Source organism: Leptodactylus fuscus, chromosome 3 (genome assembly GCF_031893055.1).
Source record: "Leptodactylus fuscus isolate aLepFus1 chromosome 3, aLepFus1.hap2, whole genome shotgun sequence".
In the NCBI taxonomy this organism is placed as follows: Eukaryota; Metazoa; Chordata; class Amphibia; order Anura; family Leptodactylidae; genus Leptodactylus; species Leptodactylus fuscus.
Genome location: NC_134267.1, coordinates 242,600,520 through 242,618,206, shown reverse-complemented (window position 1 = coordinate 242,618,206; position 17,687 = coordinate 242,600,520). Strand labels below are relative to the sequence as shown.

The window sequence follows — 17,687 nt, the reverse complement described above, 5'->3', positions numbered from 1 at the left end:
TACATGGGGAGTGTCTGTATTATATGTGTGATATTACATGTGGAGTGTCTGTATTACCTGTGTGATATTACATGTGGAGTGTCTGTATTACATGCATGATATTACATGGGGAGTGTCTGTATTACATGTGTGATATTACATGGGGAGTGTCTGTATTACATGTGTGATATTACATGGGTAGGGTCTGTATTACATGTGTGATATTACATGTGGAGAGTCTGTATTACATGTGTGATATTACATGTGGAGAGTCTGTATTACATGTGTGATAATACATGGGGAGTGTCTGTATTACATGTGTGATATTACATGGGTAGGGTCTGTATTACATGTGGAGTGTCTGTATTACATGTATGATATTACATGGGTAGGGTCTATATTACATGTGTGATATTACATGTGGAGTGTCTGTATTACATGTGTGATATTACATGTGGAGAGTCTGTATTACATGTGTGATAATACATGGGGAGTGTCTGTATTACATGTGTGATATTACATGTGGAGTATCTGTATTACATGTATGATATTACACGGGGATCCTCTGTATGATATATCGGGGCACTCTATGATGGTGACTCCACGCTCACCTGTACAGATCACACCCGCATCCTGTGAGTGGTTACAGAGACTGTTTTTGGATATGACTCCTCCGCACTGAGATATCGATGACTCGGTTCCGTTACAGAACAGTTTTTCCAGCCATATTGATCCAGACCCGGGGTTGAAATACGCTGCACCAGGGGCCCGCACCGCAGGACCACAGCCAACCTGTCTGCACACTACACTGGCATCAGAGAGATCCCAGGTGTTATCACACACGGTGCCCCAGGCCTGGTTGTAGAAGACCTCTACCCGTCCTGAACATGAGGAGTGCCCACCAACAAGTCTCACCTCAGATATCCCTGCAAGAGAAGACGTAGACATGATATAGGAGGATACAGACCCGTTACATGGAGTGTACACTACTGGCACTGCCCACTGGTGCCCGTCATTACTGAATATAATATATACAGCGCTATAACCATGGCAGATTGGAGACATTGATGTTGATGGTGTCTCTATTACAACACTGCACCTGACCGCAGTCAGAACCTCTCAGTAGTGCAGCCTCAGACTTTGGACCTTGACATTTGTCCTCTGTTTGATTTGGATCTTCTTACCTATTTGTGAACACAGGACCTCGGCTTCTCCAGAATCACAACTGTGTCCTTTGGACAAGACAGAGCTACAACCAGACAGACTTGTTTCATGGCCGGAACAGTAGATATTGCGTAGGTTGGTTTTGGCATCTTTGATTCCAAATCTTGGTATTTCTTTGACAAGAGCGCGCTCAATAGCAAGGCCACAGCCTAGCTGTCTACATAGCACTGCCTCCTCCTCAACGTCCCATTCATGGGTTGGCACCACGTTCCATGTCTTATCCTGGAGAACCTTCACTTTTCCGGAGCACACGCTGTTTCCCCCAATCAATGCCACCTTGGATATAGCTACACAAGACATAAGCAGAAAGGAGAAGTGGAACCGAGAAGTGGAAGGCCAGATGGAAGTCATGGCATATCTACTATGAGGTCTATAAGAGCAGACATTGGTGGTGGAGCATAGCTGTGGAAGATAAACTCTTATGGCGTTGACTTATAAGTCATCTTATCTACGATGAGGTATACAGGAGAAGGCATTAGAGGTGGAGCTGAACTCTGGAGGGCCAGCTGGTAATATGGACAGGTCTACCATGAACTTTACAAAACAACACATCGGTGGTGAACCTAAACTATGGAGGACCCACTGGTGGTATAGGCATGTCTATCATATGATACGCAGGAAAAGACAACAATGGTGGAACTGATCTACGGAGGACAAGTTGCTGTGTGAAAATATCTTCTATGTACTCTACATGTATAAGAAAACATCAATGGTGAACCTGAACTGGTGGTGTGGACATGTCTAGACATAAGTGGTGAAACTGAACTGTGGTGGATCCGCTATGGTGGGAACATGTTTGCTATGAAATACACAGGACATTGGTGGAGATGTGCAGTGGATAAGCTCTGAGACCTGCAGAAGAAGACATTATTGGTGAATCTGATCTGTAGAGAACCAGTGGGTGGTGTGGACATGTTAACTGTGAGCCCTGCACAAGACGACTTTAGCAATAGAGCTTAGCTGAGGAGGATCAGCTGGTATTGTGGACATGTCTACTATGATCTCTATGAAATAATCTATGAGTCTTGGAACTGAGCTGTGAAGGGCCTGGCGGTGACATACACATGTCTTCTATGTGCTCTACAGAATAAGACATTAATGATGGAGCTGAGTTGTGGAGGATCACAACTGGTGGTGTAGTGATGGTGGTGTAGACATGCCTACTTTACAAACATACATATGACAACAAACACTTTCTAATACCCTTCACATGTACAAGTTCTGTGGTGGTCGCACCTGTTGGAGAACAAACAATTTTTGCCTGGACATTGTAAAGGCATGGCTGTGAGCTCCAGATGCTCAGGCTACATTCAGATATCTGAGACTCTGCCCCAGAACAATGTGTTTCCTCCACCATCCTCCACCTTGGTGCAGCTTTTACAGCCACATTTTCCTGGACCTGTACAAGTGGTCCACAGCCCATCTCTCTGCATACAACCGAAGCTTCTTGCACATTGAAGTTCCAGAGACAGAATCTATTCCACGAGTTATTGACAGAAACCTCCACTATCCCATCACAAGATCCAGAGCCATCGACCAGGCGAACCTTGCCGACACCTGTGTGGTAAGGAGCAAGGAAGCCATGTTAGTAAAAAGAAGGTAGAACCTCAATAATAGGAACTTAGAAGACTCACCAGAAGACAAGCAGCTGACCCCTGCATTATGTTGAGGTCTTGTTGGGTCTGGTTCCGTCCATGTTCCCAATAAACACTCTGAAACATCACGCTCATTTCCAGTACAGTCCACCTGATCCAAGACATTCCCAGACGCAAACCCGAATGCATCTCCTTTCAAAGCCTCCAGAGAAGGTCCACACCCCAGCTGCCTGCAGATGACATCCGCTCCATGTCTGTCCCAGTGCTTATCACTAAGCCAGCCCCAGGTATTATTGTAGAGAAGCTCCACTCTTCCCCGGCAACGATCACCACCGTCCACCAACCGTACCTGAGACAAGACTGACGAAGAGCAGAAGGATCAGCAATCACGTCATAGGCCACTACACATACAATGGACGGGGCAGTAGGTATACTTATCATAGCACCACGGGTAATAAACGGTAAGCAGAAGTGACAATCAAGGAGATAATAATGTGCCTCAAATGGTTGTCACTTCTCTTCCTCAACACAATGAACAAGGGCCTATATATCATCTAGACAGAAGATATGGCTGCTGAGGGGCCCATGAAGAGGGAGGCCAGGTTTATACTGGTTAGATCATGTGCCGGTTCCCCCCTCCACAGATACCCCACCCCAGTGTTTGTGGTGGATATGCAGCATCCCAGTGGAGGAATGCTAAAACGATGATAGTTGGGCAAAATTGGGCTTATGGTGGACACATCCCGAGCTGGGAAGAAGGGGACTGTCTCCTCCTAGTTCCTAGAACGATCTAAGGTGGAAGGATGTACCATCTACCTCTTCCAGCCACATTGGTGTAGTCCAGTTATAGTCCTGTAGATCTAGTACATCTAAGTGTAGAACCACCACAAAATACTCAAGAAGTCTTCAGTAGTGATGATCCTATTGGGACACTGCAGAGAGAGGAGTCCTAGGATCATTCTGCCAATGGTCCCTGAATGACACAGGAACCAGCGGGAACCTTCTATGTCTTACTCTCTAACAAGGAGAACAATGGAGGATGCCACCAGGACTGATATCTCCTGGGATCTAGTGTTAAGGGTTAAGTGCTCTTCGGGAGACTTACGGGCCTTCTTGGCATGTCTTTCCTTCAGCTCGATGCTGCGACACACGGATCGTGCCAGTGCGGATAGGGCTCTATCAATACTTGTATAATCCAGCACATCATATAAATGGGTCTTCGATGGGTAGGACACGATGTCATACAATTCATAGTCATCAGAGATCTTGGTTGTCAGTGCAAATATCTCCACTCCAACTCTCTTCAGTTTTGGTATTTTTGGCATCATATACACGTAGGGGGAGGAGCTGTGGAGAATGAAGATTAGGATGTGTGACTTGTGACCGCTGCCGGCCTGCGGCCTCCACGTCATGGAGTTCACAAATTCCGCAACGTTGCCTTTCTGTGGGATAAAGTTGACCGGACCTGGGTACTTGTTAAAATGCTCATGGAAGTTCTTGTAGTTTAAGAAGTCGTACAAGTACAGCTTCACCGGGTGGTTTGTGGCATTCTGCAATTCTTCTACAAATCTTCTGACAGACTCCAATTCATGGAAATTTTTGCCAAGGCCAAAGCGATCAACGGAGACTATGATCTCTGCAGGTCTGAGGACTCCATCTGAGCAACCTGAAAGAGAGGAGGACGAGGAACATGTTATCTCCAAAGCTTCTCCATCAGTGGTGGGTCCTGTTGCAAACTTTGACTGGGGCCCTCTACCCCATCTTTATGGTGTATTCTTGAATGCTGTGGTTATGGGTACTGCAGTGGTGCCCCATAGCCTTGTCAGGGTACAACTATCGCTGTTATCAAGAATATGGAGAGAGACCAGTTCCCAGCATATAATGAACTCTAAGAAACGGCTGATCTGCAGGGGCGCTGCCAGTCGGACCACCACCAGTCTAAAATTGATGGACAATATAGGCCATCAATTTTTATAAGGTGGATGATCCATTTAACCCTTTAAGGTCCCCAGATAGTTTGTACATTAATGCTCGGAGACTTTTTTCATATTTGTCGTCCCGCCTTCCATAATCTATAACTTTTTGATTTTTCTGTCCACATTGCCATGTGAGGGCTTATTCTTTGTGTTTCGTTGTTACGGTGCTCGCTCTGCGCTATACACGACCTGGCGGCTTCCGATCACTTTTTATTTTCTTTTATGGAGAAAGCAAAGTGACTAAAATACATTATTTTGCTCATTGTGAGTTACACTTCCTTGCGAAAGTATTCGCCCCCTTGAACTTTTCAACCTTTTGCCACATTTCAGGTCTCAAACATAAAGAGATCAAATTTTAATTTGGGGGGAAGAATCAACAAGTGGGAGACAATTGTGAAGGGGAAGGAAATTTATTGGATACATTAAACTTTTATAACAAATAAAAACTGAAAAATTGAGTGTGCAAAGTTACTCAGCCCCCTTGTGTTAATACTTTGTAGCGCCCCCTTGTGTTAATACTTTGTAGCGCCCCCTGTTGCTGCGATTACAAGTCGCTCGGGCTTTGTCTCTATCAGTCTCGCCCCTTCTTCCTTGCAGAACAGCTGGCGCTCAGTGAGGTTGGATGGAGACGTTTGTGCAGCAGCTTCAGCTCTTTCCACAGATTCTCGATGGGATTCAGGTCTGGACTGTGACTTGGCCGTTCTCACACCCGGAGACGATTATTTGGGAACCGTTCCATTGTAGATTTTGCTTTATGTTTTGGATCATTGTCTTGTTGGAAGATAAATCTGCGTCCCAGTCTCAGGTCTTTTGCAGTCTCCAGTCTCAGGTTTTCTTCCAGAATGCTCCTGGATTTGGCTCCATCTTCCTAGGCCCAAACCCTGATGCCGCGCCCACCATGTGTGACAGTGGGGATCAGGGAGTGATCAGGGGGCTGTGTTGCTTTTACCCCAAACATCTCATTTTGCATTGTGGCCATACAGTAGGATTTTGGTTCCCTCTGAGCAGAGCCCCTCTTCTACATGTTTGGGGTCTCCCCGGGGGCTTGTGGCAAACGTTACACCAGATATCTGTGAGTAATGGCTTCTTCTTGCCGCTCTTCCATAAAGGGCAGCTCTGTGCAGTGTACAGGGACTGATTGTGGTCCTATGGACAGACTCTCCCTGCACCTCAGCTGTAGATCTCTGCAGGTCCTCCAGAGTGATCCTGGGCCTCTTGGCTCCATCTCTGATCAGTCTTCTCCTTGTTTAGAGGGACGGCCGGGTCTTGGTAGATTTGCAGCGGTCTGATCCTCCTTCCATTACAATAGGATTGCTTGCACAGGCTCCTTGGGAAATCTTTTTGCATCCACATCTGACTTTAAACTTCTCTACAACAATATCTGGGAGCTGCCTGGTGTGTTCCTTGGTCTTCATGATGCTCTCTGCGCTTTATACAGATCCTGAGCCTATCACAGAGCAGGTGCATTATACGGAGACTTGTTACACCGGGGGATTCTATGTCTCATCATCAGTCACTTAGGACAACACTGGATCATTCAGAGATCGGAACTGAACTGCTGGAGTCAGTCTGCTGCACAGAAAGGAAAGGGGCGAATAATATTGCACACCTCAGTTTTCAGTTTTTTATTTGTTAAAAAAGTTTAAAATATCCAATAAATTTCCTTCCCCTTCACAATTGTCTCCCACTTGTTGCTGATTCTTCCCCCAAAAATTTAAATTTGCTATCTTTATGTTTGAAGCCTGAAATGTGGCAAAAGGTTGAAAAGTTCAAGGGGGCAAATACTTTCACAATGCATTGTATATTGTTTTAATAAATGCTATTTTTGGATAGTGGGGACACCTAACATGTTTGTTTTTTTTATGTGTTTTTCAAATGTTTATTTTTTTATTTTTAACTTTTTTTTAAACTTTTTTTTTTTACTTTTTCCTGTCCCACAAGGGGATTTCAACTTGGATCTCTAATCCCCAGTGTAGGTCCTGCAGAACATCGCCCATTCGTATGTGTAATGGGCATAGGCAGTCAGGAGGTCTTTGCTTGGCTTCCTGGCAACCCTTTGGACCCCACAATCTTATCGTGGGGGATACAAGGAATAACAGGGGGGTGATCTTGCTCCCGGACTCCCGGATGTTGTGAGACCTGAAGTAATGCCACAGAAACAGCTCCTGTGTCCATGGCATTACAGCGTTGAACATTAACTATACGCTGAGCGTGAAAGGAAGGGGTTAAAAGAGTATTTAACTTTTTTGGTATTAATAACATATATCATTGGGGGGGGGGGGGGCAACATCCAGGACCTCTGCTGATCAGCTGTTTCAATGCATCAAGGTGCTCATGCAAGTGCTGTGACCCCTTCACTATTTACATTGCACAGTATTTGTTTCATATTGACCATGTGATGAGATTTACAAGCAGGGTTGAGTTAACCACCATAGGACATTCCTGCTGTAACATGACTATGGAGGTCACTCCATCTGATGCCGACAGTGGGGCAGGGTATAGGGTGCCTGTATTGGGGTAGTTCACAGGTAGTCCCTATTACTAATATCACCAGGGAAAACAAAAGCATCTAAATATACCGTCCAGGACGTTACAGAAAACACACACATTGCCAGTCCTGGGAGTGAGAGCTATAGATGAGATACAGTCTCTCCATAAAACCTGGCAATGTCAGAAAACTGAGCAGGAGATGAAGTAGATATGAGGAGGAGAAGGAGTAGGTATGAGGAGGAGCAGGTATGACGATAAGAAGGAGCAGGTATGAGGAGGAGCAGGTATGAGAAGAATTAGGAGCAGGTATGAGGAGAAGAAGATATGAGAAGAAGAAGGAGCAGGTATGAGGAGGAGCAGGTATGAGAAGAATAAGGAGCAGGTATGAGGAGAAGAAGATATGAGAAGAAGAAGGAGCAGGTATGAGGAGGAGCAGGTATGAGAAGAATAAGGAGCAGGTATGAGGAGGAGCAAGTTTGTGGAGGAGCAGGTATGAGACGAATAAGGAACAGGTATGAGGAGAAGAAGGAGCAGGTATGAAGAAAAGGAACAGGTATGAGGAGGAGGAGTAGGTATGAGAACGAGTAAGTATGAGAAGGAGCAGGTATGAGGGGAAGAAGAAGCAGGTATGAGAAGGAGCAGGTATGGACATTAGAAGAGGCAGGTAGAGATGGAGGAGAAGGTATGAGGAGAAGAATGCATAGGTATGGACATTAGAAGAGGAGGAGGCGCAGGTATGAGGAGTTCTGGGTCATAGTGCAGAGTATTCTTGCTCTTATGGGTAAAGAGTTTACTGCTGGAAACCATCATAAAGAAACTTTGGGGCATCAGATAATTCTAATGTTATAAATCTCAATATTCTGAGCTCTTGGTGGATCCATGTAACCTTCTCCTGCATCATCAGTCAGACCAGGTGTAGGTCTAATGGACACATAGCTGTCACGACTTCTCATACAATATCTGGTCTTCTATAACCAATGATGTTCTGGACTTCATTCTGGTGGTCAAACTTCCTGGACCTTGTGTCCATTAGTTCTTGTTTTGGGACCTCCACCATCTAGAATGACCTTGGACCCTTCTAGACCCTGAATGAGCATGTCCCAATTCCCAGCTCCTCAGGAACCTATTACTTGCTGAGACTTACCTTCAATGTGCACTGCTGTGTCGGCAATGATGAGAACCAGCCAGATGTAGAGTGACATGGTGCTGGATAGTCAGTGACTGCTCCGAAGCTGCCCAGCGCTGTGATATCTCTGGGACTCAGGTCCTGTTTACAAGCAAGATAATGAAAAAAAAGACAAACAGAGATTTGGAAGATTCCCTATTTGCTTAGAGCGATGAGAGGGGCGTCGATAGCGCAACGTATGCTGCAGTACATGGAACACACAACATAGAGATAGAAGAACAGAACACAATAAATAACATACTGCTACAATATACGACGCGACATACAATGTGACCCACAAAGACCAGTCTGCAAATATACAGAGGTCACAATGGTGGTTACCAAAACCATGAACCCAAATCTCATCTTATACTTCATTAGGAGATGGTGACACAACGGTCCGGTATACCGCAGTAGACAATCTGACCACTGACCGCCTTCTCAATGACGGGAGATGTGACCAATGTGTTGCAGGTGGAGAGGATACAGTGCTGGGTGAACCGTTACGTCATGAACCGGATTCCACCTAAATATTTCAAATTTTGTTTTTTTCAACAAAAAAATAACGGCGATTCATCTAAACCAAAATGGCGGCCTCAATATAGTTGAGCAGGAAATACAATAGAGATGCGTGTATGACTCTATCTCTGGCGTTCTAGCACCAGTTTGTTTTACAGATACAGTCCTATGAAAAAGTTTGGGCACCCCTATTAATCTTAATCATTTTTAGTTCTAAATATTTTGGTGTTTGCAACAGCCATTTCAGTTTGATCTATCTAATAACTGATGGACACAGTAATATTTCAGGATTGAAATGAGGTTTATTGTACTAACAGAAAATGTGCAATATGCATTAAACCAAAATCTGACCGGTGCAAAAGTATAGGCACCTCAACAGAAAAGTGACATTGTTTCTGGGAGAGGTGGATTGTGTGAACCGATTTGTAAATTCCTTGATTATTACCTCAAACCAATCGTACTCACCTTGCCATCATATATAAAGGATTCAACGGAGGTTCTGCAGCGGATTGAGGATATTACTCTGGAGGATGATATGTATTTGGTCACAGCAGATGTGGAATCGTTGTACACCTCCATTGACCATTCCTTGGGTATGCAAGCGATCAGGTTCTATTTGAGATCAAGTGGCATGGAAGCTGAGCTGATGGATCTTCTTCTTATACTATTGGAGTATGTCCTCAATCACAATTTTTTTGTTTTCAAGGACCGCCTCTTTCTCCAGATCCAAGGAGTGGCTATGGGGGCGGCCTGTGCCCCCTCTTACGCCAATCTCTTCCTTGGATTCTGGGAGAGGGAGGCGGTCGATCATACTTACCAGCATGGGGGACAGGATTTGTCCTGGATGCGTTTTATTGATGATATCATCTTTGTTTGGCAGGGTACCAGACATCACCTGGATGAATTCTTGACGGAACTAAACAATAACACGCTGAATATTAAACTTACCTACAGTATTTCTCAGAAGGAAGTTGATTTTTTAGATCTAAAAATTAGTGTAGATGATACAGGAAATCTACATACTACTATCTTCCGTAAGGAAACCAGTGTGAACGCGTTCCTGCATGCTAACTCAGCTCATCCCTATCATGTCATAAGAGCAATACCGACTGGACAATTCCTCAGGGTTAAATGTATCTGTGACTTACCTGACAAATTTGAAGAAGAATCCAACCTTCTGCGACAACGATTTTTGGCTCGGGGCTATCAACCCAGTGATATTGAAAGGGGATATAACCGAGCAGTGGAAGAACCTAGGAGTAATCTCCTCAACTTCAAAAAACGGCCACGAGAAGGAAATCAGATACGGTTTATTACCAACTACAATAATAGGTGGAAAGATCTACGTAATGCTATGTCCAGATTTTGGCCGATTCTAAAACAGGATAAGACACTTGAAAAGATCTTGCCATCAGAACCCCTAATGGTGGCTAAACGTAGCAAAACCCTAGGGCAGTGATGGCGAACCTATGCCACGCGTGCCAGAGAGGGCACGCAGAGCCCTCTCTGCTGGCACGCGTGCTGTCGCCCTGATCGCTCACTAACGGCGAATCCGATGCAGGATTCCCCGTTAGTGAGCGATCGCTGCCTTCAGCTGGTTGTGCAAATGCGCATCCAGCTGAAAGCTGTCAGTGTAGCTCAGTGTAGGCCACGCGTACTACGCGGCCTACACTGACTACAGAGTGTGACCTCTGAACAAGCGCGGGCGTGATGACGTAAGTCATCAGCGCGCGCAGTGAACAGAAGAGAGAACACCCGGCAGCTCTTCAGGTAACTATATTGTGTTTGTTTGCACTGTCAGGGGAGGGGGGCAACGGTGGACATTTCATGTTGTGTAGGAGGGGGCTACTGTAGACTTTCATGCTGTGTGGGTAGGGGGCTACTGTGGACCATTTTATGCTGTATGGGAGGGGGCTACTGTGGACCTTTCATGTTGTGTGGGAGGGGGCTACTGTAGACTTTCATGCTGTGCGGGTAGGGGGCTACTGTGGACCATTTTATGCTGCTACTGTGGATCTTTCATGCTCTGTGGGAGGGGGCTACTCTGGACCATTTCATGCTGTGTGGGAGGGGGCTACTGTGGACCATTTAATGTTGTGTGGGAGGGGGCTACTGTGGACCATTTCATGTTGTGTAGGAGGGGGCTACTGTGGATCTTTCATGCTCTGTGGGAGGGGGCTACTGTGGACCATTTCATGTTGTGTGGGAGGGGGCTATTGTGGACCATTTCATGTTGTGTGGGAGGGGGCTACTGTGGACCATTTCATGTTGTGTGGGAGGGGGCTACTGTGGACCATTTCATGTTGTATGGGAGGGGGCTACTGTGGACCAGTTTATGCTGTGTGGGAGGGGGCTACTGTGGACCAGTTCATGCTGTGTGGGAGGGGGCTATTGTGGACCAGTTCATGCTGTGTGGGAGGGGGCTACTGTGGACCATTTCATGTTGTGTGGGAGGGGGCTATTGTGGACCATTTCATGTTGTGTGGGAGGGGGCTACTGTGGACCATTTCATGTTGTGTGGGAGGGGGCTACTGTGGACCATTTCATGTTGTATGGGAGGGGGCTACTGTGGACCAGTTCATGCTGTGTGGGAGGGGGCTACTGTGGACCAGTTCATGCTGTGTGGGAGGGGGCTACTGTGGACCAGTTCATGCTGTGTGGGAGGGGGCTACTGTGGAGTATACAGGTATAATCCTGTGTGGGGGCCACTGTGGGCCAGATTGTACTGTGTGGGGGGCCACTGAGGGGCAGATTGTACTGTGTGGGGGGCCACTGAGGGGCAGATTGTACTGTGTGGGGTCCCCTCACTATGTATATCACACAGTATTTGTTTTATAGCAGACGTGAAATTAGTACAGGATGTAATAACATTGCACGGTAACTATAAAACAGATCCTGTGCGATGTAAATAGTGAAAATTAATTGTTTAAAAGTACAGAATGCAGAGACCTTTACCTTTCAGTACAAGATCTGTAAAGCCCCAGTCACATGACTGTAATTTGTGGGTCCGCAATTGTGGACCCACAGAGTTTTAAGGTTAAATTGCCGTGTTGGCACTCCGTGATAATTTATTTGGTTTTGGGTTGCAGTTTAGGCACTCGGTCTCAAAAAGGTTCGCCATCACTGCCCTAGGGGATCACCTTGTCCGAAGCCACTACGTCCCTCCACCATCAAGATTTATCTTTTCTAGCAAAGGTCCGAAATGGGGCTCCTCTGAGTGTGGTCACTGTACAGCATGCAAATTTATGATAAGAACAGACTCCTTTCAGGACTCACAAGGATCTCGCCAATATAAGATAGTACACAGTATGAATTGCCGCAGTGAGGGTGTTGTATACCATCTGACGTGCCCCTGCGGACAAATCTATATTGGTATGACCACACGCCAATTACGTGTACGAATATTGGAACATATCCGTGACATCAGGAGGGCTCAGGATCCAAATGATGTATCTTTGCAACTGAACATAAAACCTGTTGCGAAACATTTCCGCGACCACCACATGGGGGATGTCCGCATACAGGTAAGGGTGATTGACAAAGTACATTTGGGTGTACGTGGGGGGACATTAAGAAGAGGTTGTTACAATTGGAAACTAAGTGGATAACAATGTTGCAAACTGTATCACCTAAGGGATTAAATGATAAGGTGGGCTTTGGATGCTTCCTTTAATATAGGTTATTCATTCTCTGGCTTTTATTGTTTTTGAATGATTTATGTGATGTTTTGTACCTTTTGGGGAGGGGGGCCTTTTATTGGGGTCTGTTTGGAGCTTATTTTGACGCAGTAAAGTGTAAATATTATGTTTTTTTTCTCATGTAAATAAATAAAACATTCTTTTGAGTGTTTTTGCCATGAGACGGAAGGGATCACATATGTGGAGAGTTGCAGCCATCGTTCTCTACCATCGGAGCCTTCTACATATGGACTCCATATTTGTAGATTTGCAATAAAAAGAAATTTTTATTTTTTTATTTATATTTAAAAAAAAAAAAAAATCTTTTTCCAAATTTTTTATTTTTTAAAAAATATTTTAACTTATATAGACATACTTTTATTTTTTGCACACTTTCACTATTATATTGTCACTTATTTTTCACTTTATTGCCATCGTCTTATTGAATTTCATTGGCATCTTCAATTCACGTTTTCACATTTGTTTTATTCGAGTGCATATTTCACTTGACTTTTCACAAAAAAAAAATTTTTTTTTTTTTTTCTTGCACCTTTATCACATTTATCTTGAAAAAAACCTTGCTGGGTTACCTCTTTATCTTATATGTAGTATTGTAACAATAGTTCATATCTTTTTGAAAACCTTTTGTGTATATTAACATCACTCACAGTTCACTCCCCCCCCCCCTCTGGTGGCTATACACAGGCGTATATAAGATATTGCTCTTGGTTTATATGTGCGGTGACTGTGGTTTTCCCTTCTATACACTATGTATGTGTCCCCCCTTTGGACACTCCTACTGTTTTGATTAGCTCAAGCATTGTCATGTGATGCTCTCGCACCATTGTGATGTGGGAGCCGCACCTGAATGAATTAATGGTGCCATTAATTACTATTGTGTACCCTATAAAAGCTTCCCCTCCTGCCTCCACTCTGTAGCCCCCTGAAGAAGCAGGGGTGAAACGGTCCATCGGGGCTCAGAGTGGAGGTCGCAGCTGGTGAGCAGTGATTCATGTATATGCTCCACATTTTGTCCTATGTATGTTGGCTTATGTAATACTGGCAGTGTGTGTAACTTTACATTGGTTTTGTTACCTTATATGCTCTTACTATATAGTGGTGATAGGGGTATGATTTTTGCAATGCTACAGATATATTTTTTCAATTAAGTGCCCTGATCTTGTGATACTGTGGGCAATAGGAGCCTATTTCCATTTATATATACTAAATACTGGGCCTCTCTATACACACATTTATTGCGGCTGTTCTCATCCCCTACACCACTAGCAGATTATACACCTGCTGGAGCTGCTCAGTCCAGTGCGACCTCCACTCTTGTTGTGTGTGTTTTTAAATGTTTTTATGTGTTTTCCTGATACCAATATTTTTTACAATTAAAAACATTTTTGTAGTAATAAATTTAGATTTAAAATCAAAAGAATTCTTTGTGTTATTTATACATTGATACTTAGTTGGTGCTTTGAGTTTTTGCGGGTATCTTTGTTTTTTTTATCTAGTATTGAGATTGCTTTGGGTTTGATATAGTCCCAGGAGTCCTGACAGTGTCATACACTATGTATTATAGATATATAGTCCTAGGAGTCCTGACAGTGTCATACACTATGTTTTATAGATATATATAGTCCTAGGAGCCCTGACAGTGTCATACACTATGTATTATAGATATATAGTCCTAGGAGCCCTGACAGTGTCATACACTATGTATTATAGATATATAGTCCTAGGAGCCCTGACAGTGTCATACACTATGTATTATAGATATATAGTCCTAGGAGCCCTGACAGTGTCATACACTATGTATTATAGATATATAGTCCTAGGAGTCCTGACAGTGTCATACACTATGTATTATAGATATATATAGTCCCAGGAGTCCTGACAGTGTCATACACTATGTATTATAGATATATAGTCCTAGGAGTCCTGACAGTGTCATACACTATGTTTTATAGATATATATAGTCCTAGGAGCCCTGACAGTGTCATACACTATGTATTATAGATATATAGTCCTAGGAGCCCTGACAGTGTCATACACTATGTATTATAGATATATAGTCCTAGGAGCCCTGACAGTGTCATACACTATGTATTATAGATATATATAGTCCCAGGAGTCCTGACAGTGTCATACACTATGTATTATAGATATATAGTCCCAGGAGTCCTGACAGTGTCATACACTATGTATTATAGATATATATAGTCCTAGGAGCCCTGACAGTGTCATACACTATGTATTATAGATGTATATAGTCCTAGGAGCCCTGACAGTGTCATACACTATGTATTATAGATATATAGTCCCAGGAGCCCTGACAGTGTCATACACTATGTATTATAGATATATATAGTCCTAGGAGTCCTGACAGTGTCATACACTATGTATTATAGATGTATATAGTCCTAGGAGCCCTGACAGTGTCATACACTATGTTTTATAGATATATATAGTCCTAGGAGCCCTGACAGTGTCATACACTATGTATTATAGATATATATAGTCCTAGGAGCCCTGACAGTGTCATACACTATGTATTATAGATATATATAGTCCTAGGAGCCCTGACAGTGTCATACACTGTGTATTATAGATATATATAGTCCTAGGAGCCCTGACAGTGTCATACACTATGTATTATAGATATATATAGTCCTAAGAGCCTTTACTGTCACAAACTATGATTTTTCTCAAATTGATAACTATGTGACAACTATTCTTGTTATTTCAACTTTAATCTTTTATTATGAAATCTCCTTTATCATGGTTATTGCTGTTAACAGTGATGGTTCTTGGAGAGGAAGCATGAAGAAATTATAAGAAAGACATCAGAAGGAAGAGACACGTTGATATCATACGTCAGCCGGTCACATGACATCAGCTACAGCGTTTCCTTATCTGTAAAGTAAATTGTTCATAATTAAATATTTGTTTTTTATATGTGATATTACATGGGGAGTGTCTGTATTACATGTGTCATATTACATGGGGAGTGTCTGTATTACATGTGTGATATTACATGGGGAGGGTCTGTATTACATGTGTGATATTACATGTGGAGTGTCTGTATTACGTGTGTGATATTACATGTGGAGTGTCTGTATTACGTGTGTGATATTACATGGGGAGGGTCTGTATTACGTGTGTGATATTACATGTGGAGTGTCTGTATTACGTGTGTGATATTACATGGGGAGTGTCTGTATTACGTGTGTGATATTACATGGGGAGGGTCTGTATTACGTGTGTGATATTACATGGGGAGGGTCTGTATTACGTGTGTGATATTACATGGGGAGGGTCTGTATTAAATGTTTGATATTACATGGGGAGTGTCTGTATTATCTGTGTGATATTACATGGGGAGTGTCTGTATTACCTGTGTGATATTACATGGGGAGTGTCTGTATTACCTGTGTGATATTACATGGGGAGTGTCTGTATTACATGTGTGATATTACATGGGGAGTGTCTGTATTACATGTGTGATATTACATGGGGAGTGTCTGTATTACATGTGTGATATTACATGGGGAGTGTCTGTAATACATGTGTGATATTACATGGGGAGTGTCTGTAATACATGTGTGATATTACATGGGGAGTGTCTGTAATACATGTGTGATATTACATGGGGAGTGTCTGTAATACATGTGTGATATTACATGGGGAGTGTCTGTATTACCTGTGTGATATTACATGGGGAGTGTCTGTATTACCTGTGTGATATTACATGGAGGTGTGTATTACATGTGTGATATTACTTGGGGGCGTGTCTGTATTACATGTGTGATATTACATGTGGAGTGTCTGTATTACATGTGTGATATTACATGGGGAGTGTCTGTATTACATGTGTGATATTACATGGGGAGTGTCTGTATTACATGTGTGATATTACATGGGGAGTGTCTGTATTACATGTGGCGTGTCTGTATTACATGTGTGATATTACATGTGGCGTGTCTGTATTACATGTGTGATGTTACATGTGGTGTGTATGTATTACATGTATGATATTACACGGGGATCCTCTGTATGATATATCGGGGCACTCTATGATGGTGACTCCACGCTCACCTGTACAGATCACACCCGCATCCTGTGAGTGGTTACAGAGACTGTTTTTGGATATGACTCCTCCGCACTGAGATATCGATGACTCGGTTCCGTTACAGAACAGTTTTTCCAGCCATATTGATCCAGACCCGGGGTTGAAATACGCTGCACCAGGGGCCCGCACCGCAGGACCACAGCCAACCTGTCTGCACACTACACTGGCATCAGAGAGATCCCAGGTGTTATCACACATGGTGCCCCAGGCCTGGTTGTAGAAGACCTCTACCCGTCCTGAACATGAGGAGTGCCCACCAACAAGTCTCACCTCAGATATCCCTGCAAGAGAAGACGTAGACATGATATAGGAGGATACAGACCCGTTACATGGAGTGTACACTACTGGCACTGCCCACAGGAGCCCGTCATTACTGAATATAATATATACAGCGCTATAACCATGGCAGATTGGAGACATTGATGTTGATGGTGTCTCTATTACAACACTGCACCTGACCGCAGTCAGAACCTCTCAGTAGTGCAGCCTCAGACTTTGGACCTTGACGTTTGTCCTCTGTTTGATTTGGATCTTCTTACCTATTTGTGAACACAGGACCTCGGCTTCTCCAGAATAACATTTGTTTCCTTTGGACAAGATAGAGCTACAATCAGACAGACTTGTTTCATGGCCGGAACAGTAGATACTACGTAGATTGGTTTGGGGGACATCGCCTCTAAGTAGTGACACTTCCTTGACATGAGCGCGCTCAATAGCAAGGCCGCAGCCTAGCTGTCTACATAGCACTGCCTCCTCCTCAACGTCCCATTCATGGGTTGGCACCACGTTCCATGTCTTATCCTGGAGAACCTTCACTTTTCCGGAGCACACGCTGTTTCCTCCAGTCAATGCCACTTTGGATAATGCTGAACAATACACAAAGATAAGATGTAATCAAAGAGGAGAAGTGGAGCCGAGCTGTGGAA

The 17,687-nt window shown here is 43.8% G+C and overlaps 1 protein-coding gene across 1 annotated transcript in view; it reads right to left on the bottom strand.

The window, feature by feature from the left end:
- The window catches only part of LOC142198684 (scavenger receptor cysteine-rich type 1 protein M130-like), an 86,737-nt gene that overhangs the window by 55,312 nt on the left and 13,738 nt on the right, over positions 1-17,687 (bottom strand). The window contains exons 8-19 of the mRNA XM_075269712.1: positions 17,301-17,627; positions 16,728-17,042; positions 10,123-10,268; positions 9,766-9,864; positions 9,414-9,560; positions 8,409-8,531; positions 6,862-6,979; positions 3,904-4,464; positions 2,838-3,158; positions 2,440-2,760; positions 1,164-1,490; positions 591-905 (exon numbers count right to left, since the gene is read on the bottom strand). Coding sequence (XP_075125813.1) covers positions 591-905; positions 1,164-1,490; positions 2,440-2,760; positions 2,838-3,158; positions 3,904-4,464; positions 6,862-6,979; positions 8,409-8,531; positions 9,414-9,560; positions 9,766-9,864; positions 10,123-10,268; positions 16,728-17,042; positions 17,301-17,627 — 3,120 coding nt within the window. The remainder of the gene's footprint in view (positions 1-590; positions 906-1,163; positions 1,491-2,439; positions 2,761-2,837; positions 3,159-3,903; positions 4,465-6,861; positions 6,980-8,408; positions 8,532-9,413; positions 9,561-9,765; positions 9,865-10,122; positions 10,269-16,727; positions 17,043-17,300; positions 17,628-17,687) is intronic.